Raw genomic sequence first — 5,398 nt, forward strand, 5'->3', positions numbered from 1 at the left:
GGTATTAGCATGGTTAAAGACCCCATTACCCCTCAAAAGTTTTTTTTTACATTTTTCCACCATAATTGTGAATGATATCTTTGTAAATAAATATTTTTATGCAATGCATGTTATTTTTAATACATCAAACCAAACAATGCATAAGAAATAATCTATGTTTATTTAATTCAAGCATTATTAATAAACGCATTATAAATGCAAGCATTATTAATATATTTTATTTAGTATTATTCTTATACCCTCTGCAAAATGACCTTATGTTTAAAGTGTTTTGATTATCTAAATAGGAGTAATTCTATTATATTTGCGTATTTAAGTGGGTGATATGTGTTCAGTGTTTAGTTAGTTGTTTGATGACAACAAAGGTTAATTAAATGTGGACTAGTGATATTGGGTATATTTACCACCTTTTAGTTAAGATTTTTTTTTTCAGTGTTTACTGTTATGATTTAGTGGGACCTTTCAGGTGTTTTAAATATTATGTATACCCATATTTAGTCATTTTTAGAGGGAGACAAATATTATGGAAACACAAAGCAAGAGTGAAGGCAGGAAGACTCAACAATACTGGGGCCTAAAGCGAAACTTAAAAGATGGGTTTTAATATTTTATTTTATTTTTTATTATATATATTTTTATTTAAAATCTACTTTTCTAGCTATTATAGATGCGAAGTCATTAAATATCTCTTTTATAATTAATTTATTTTAATAATTCCTTTTCAAATGATAACATAGCTAATTCATTCAATCTTTCTTGAGACATTGTTGATCTTAAAGAAGATATAAATCAATTTTAATTTCGAAAAAAAAAATTAGCTGAGGCAACGATTACATGAACTGTTAACATTATCCTATAAGTAATATGTGTATTTGGAAAAGAATCAAGTCTTTTTATTTGATTGAGTATTTTTGGTAGATCATTATCTTCTACTTGTATTATTTCTCTTAACACTTTAAATTCAAAAAATAAATATAAACCATCAATATCAAAATAACTATTATGTGTTAAAGAAAGTTCAAGATTAAGACAATATTTTTTTAAAATTCTCATCATCTAGTGATCTCAATATTTTACCACTAAATAAGAAATCAAAAATATTTTTATATGCTTCAATTGGTTCAAATCTATTTTGAAGTGAAAAAATAGTTTGATCTACTCTACATATATTTAGTGCTTTCGTTATCCCTATTTTCATCAAAATATTTCTTACGAAATTCGGGTTTATATTCATCTCATATGCAATTTTCTTAGTAGAAATCATAGCACTCATAGTACATATAATTTTTTTGTTAAAAAAAAGCATATATAAGTAATTATTATTTTTTTAAATGGGGGCTTCCAAAAATATGGGACCCCAAGCGATGAATTTAGTGGCCTAGGGGTTAAGACGGTCGTGAGTGAAGGTAAAATTCTAGGTTAATTCTTCATATTTTTTCCTAACATTATTTCTTGTTACTACGTGAAATAGAGCTTTCGTAATTAAATGATATAGTATGAACTTTGTATTCTAATGTATAGTAGTTATTTCTATCTTTTTTTTTATCATATGATCTGTTTTCTTAATCTTTTGTTTACTATTCTATTGATTCACAGTCAATAAGATAAATAGATAATCTCTAATCGGTCTTGATAGAAGAAAGTTAAAGATAAAACGTGGATTAAGAAGAGTAGGATGCGTACCACATAACATATTTGTGTCTAAGATAAGGATATACTTAGTTTGCTCTACTTGACTCTCATGCAAGAGATATAAACGCATTATTACTTTTCGATAGTGTTTCATTGAATAACTTGTATCTTATATTTTTTGTCCTTCTAAGGAAATTCATTTTATATTATATACACAGAATATTCAAATTTGACCTTATATATACAATATAATATTTCGATCGAGGGGATTCGGGTGAATCCCCAACTCTCACGTAGCTCCAGCCCGGCTTCTGAGTGACCTTTTGTTTGTAAATAGATGGTAAAACCACTTCTTTCAAAATGTATGTTGGTATATTTCAAATCTTGCTCTTCAAAACAACTCATGCATATGATCATGGTACCTCATTCCATTGGAATCTTTAACAATAGCACTTCTTTTTTATCAAGACAAACAATTAAATACGTACCATTATCGTTTACTATGTACAAGTAATGTGTTGAAGGTGTCACCTATATAACATTTATTTAAATATTAGTTTCACAATTCACAAGTATATATATAATTATACAATTTAATGTATATTGCGTTCTCAAATACAATCAAATCTTTTTATAACGATATTTTATTATAACAATCTAATTTTCTTCACAATTGATTTTTCATATTATATTTTAATTCCCTATAAAAGCATTCTATCTATAACAACAACGAAATTCAATATTTTTTGTAAAATTACCTCTATATAGGTCATACATAAATATTGTATAATGATATTTTATAAGAAATATATTATGTATAAAATAAAATGTTAAATATTTATAATAATCATCATTAATGTCATGAACATAGTAATTTTAAGTACAATATTTAAAGGGAAAAAATGTAATTAAATGGTACCCATCAATTATGGTCATAACTTCAGAAGAACAAATTATTAATGTTTGTTTTTTACATTCATACCTTTTCTATCATTTTGGTTAAATTGATTGACAAATATATTTCTTCTTTTTGGTAAACAAAATTATTTAACTTATTTTTTGCATATTTTTGGGTATAACAACTAAATAAGATTTAAACGTGAAATGCCTATATACATATATAATAGTAGCAACTCCTAATAACAATCATGAAATATTCGATCATGTTGTAAATAGTGTATGTTTATGGGCCATATGTAAATAATATATTATTTGTTACTGTAGGAGGCCAACCTCTCCAAGTAACTTTATCCCTGTAAAAGGGGTAGTTACACAACAATAAGAAGATGACATAGAAAAGGAAAATTACTCCACTTCTTTCTACTACTGCTCTTGTCTCTACCTTTCTTCTTTTTATTTTATTATTTTATTTCATAACACATTATCAACACGAAGCTCTAATTTTCTTTGAATATTTCAGGTATAATAAACACATGTCTTATATATTTTTTACATGTTAGTTCTTCCTTATTTATTTATTTATTTTGATTAAATTAATTTGATGATCTTTATTTGATATATCTATCTCTATTATTATTTACTGGTTATATTAGTTTTAGTATGTATACAACTTTCTCTCAACTACTCTTATAAAATAATAATCTCACCATAATTTATTTTTTAAACGTCCTAAGATACTATATAAAGTTTTATTTATGTATGTTATTATTATAGCTAAAAAAAATTATGTACCTAGCAATAGAAATATTATTTATGTATTTTTATATTGCTGATTTTATTTATGTGTTTCTATATTGATGACTTATGTACCTTAAATTCACATGCTTCTTTCCGTAATTTTTTTTCCTTTATTTTTACATGGCAATATTCAAGAATTTATGTTAAAAAGTATATGTAAAATTAGTTAAACAGTGACACCAACGAATTGCTGAAATTATTAGTGTTTACAAATTTTGTCTTAAGTATGTACTAGTAATTGATTAACAATACTTTATGCCACTTTTAAAGAGGTCTTTTAATGATATTTCTACACACATCTATGTGCTGAAAATAATAGTGACCAACTTATTTTTATATGAGCATAACTTAAGAATTTATTCATATGTATTTGTTTCAGAAATTTGGTCTTAGTCAAATTTATTATTTCTAACTCATCTCTTATTTTAGTTTTCAACATGTCAAATCTATCAAAGCTTGAGTTTGTGACACTTGACATTATCGGAAAGAATTATTTGTCATGGGTCCTTAATGCTGAAATTCACCTTAACGCTAAAGGTCTTGGTGATACTATTAAACAAGAAAATGAAGCATCAAGCCAGGATAAAGCGAAGACCATAATTTTTCTCCGACATCATCTCCATGAGGGATTAAAAAATAATTATTTAACTGTGAAAGACCCTCTTGAATTATGGATTAAATTGAAGGACAGATATGACCACCTAAAACTTACGGTGTTTACGTACCAAAAGCTCGATATGAGTGGATACACCTTCGATTTCAAGATTTTAAAATTGTAACTGAGTATAATTCTGCTATTCATAAAGTAAGTTCCATATTAAAATTATGTGGAGATATTATCACTGATGATGACTTACTTGAGAAAACCTTTTTCATTTTTCACGCTTCAAATGTGTTGTTACAATAATAATATCGTGAAAAAGGGTTTAAGAAATATTTTGAATTAATTACGTGCCTACTTGTGGCTGAGCAGAATAATACTTTATTGATGAAAAATCATGAAGCTTGTCCTATTGGTTCTGCTCCATTCCCTGAAGTGAATATTGTAGCAACACATAATCAGTTTGAACCAAGACAAAATAATTATCGTGGCCGTGATCACAATCGTGGACGTGGACGAGGATGTGATAGAGGACGAAATAATTATCGTCATTATGGTGAAAATAAACATGAGAATAATAAAGTTTCTCAAAATAATCCTTCTCGAGGTAGAATCAATATTTGTCACCGATGTGGTATGAAAGGTCATTGGGCACGTGAGTGTCGTACACCTGATCATTTTGTGAAACTTTATCAAGCCTCTCTCAAAAGAAAAGATAATAATATTGAGGCACACTTGACCTTTCGAAATGATGATAATGAAGCAACTCCCTCAAATAAATATGATGATATTGAGGCAAATCTTGCTTGTAAAGATGATGATTTTGAAGGCCTCCCAAATATTACTCATTTGGAAGCTGAAGACTTTTATGAGAATATTGATTGAAGAACTTATCATCTATGAAAAAGAATAATTGTTATTTTCTATTATATTTATTACTATGTTGTTCTTCTTACATGCTTTTTTTAAGGCATTAAGTCTTACTAATTTCAACAGTTTTAGTATAATTTCTTAAAGTTTCTTATGCTGTTAGTTTTTCATGTTTTTATAATATATTTTATTTTTATGAAGAATATGAAAATTTCCTAGTTATCAGTTGGAGAAAAAATCAATCATGATGATATATGTCTTATAGATAGTGCCACAACACACACTATTTTAAGAGATAAGAAATATTTTTCTTATTTGATTATGAAAGAAGCCAATGTTATTAAATATTTGATAGTACAAAATTAATTGAAGGCTTTAAAAAAGTAAATTTAGTACTTATTGGAGGAACTAATTTGATAATCAATGAAGTATTATATTGTAGTAAGTCTCAAAGAAACTTATTAAGTTTCAAAGACATTCGTCTAAATAACTATCATATTGAGACTACAAGTGATGAGAAGAATGAATATCTTTATATTACTACAATGATGTCGGGTAAGAAAGTTGTACTTGAAAAGTTACCCGCTCTTTCATCTG

The 5,398-nt window shown here is 26.7% G+C and overlaps 1 protein-coding gene across 1 annotated transcript; it reads left to right on the plus strand.

The window, feature by feature from the left end:
• Nucleotides 1–4,318: 4,318 nt before the first annotated feature.
• Nucleotides 4,319–4,816, plus strand: LOC125829601 (uncharacterized). Its single transcript, XM_049508806.1, has one exon. The coding sequence runs from the start codon at nucleotides 4,319–4,321 to the stop codon at nucleotides 4,814–4,816; it is 498 nt and encodes a 165-aa protein (XP_049364763.1).
• Nucleotides 4,817–5,398: the final 582 nt, after the last annotated feature.

The sequence above is a fragment of the Solanum verrucosum genome, unplaced genomic scaffold (genome assembly GCF_900185275.1).
Source record: "Solanum verrucosum unplaced genomic scaffold, falcon-dt-bn FXZP01000031.1, whole genome shotgun sequence".
In the NCBI taxonomy this organism is placed as follows: Eukaryota; Viridiplantae; Streptophyta; class Magnoliopsida; order Solanales; family Solanaceae; genus Solanum; species Solanum verrucosum.

What these genes read in the sequence shown, in the direction of transcription:
- LOC125829601 (XM_049508806.1), top strand. Translation starts at nt 4,319, where the DNA reads ATGAAAAATCATGAAGCTTGTCCTATTGGTTCTGCTCCATTCCCTGAA.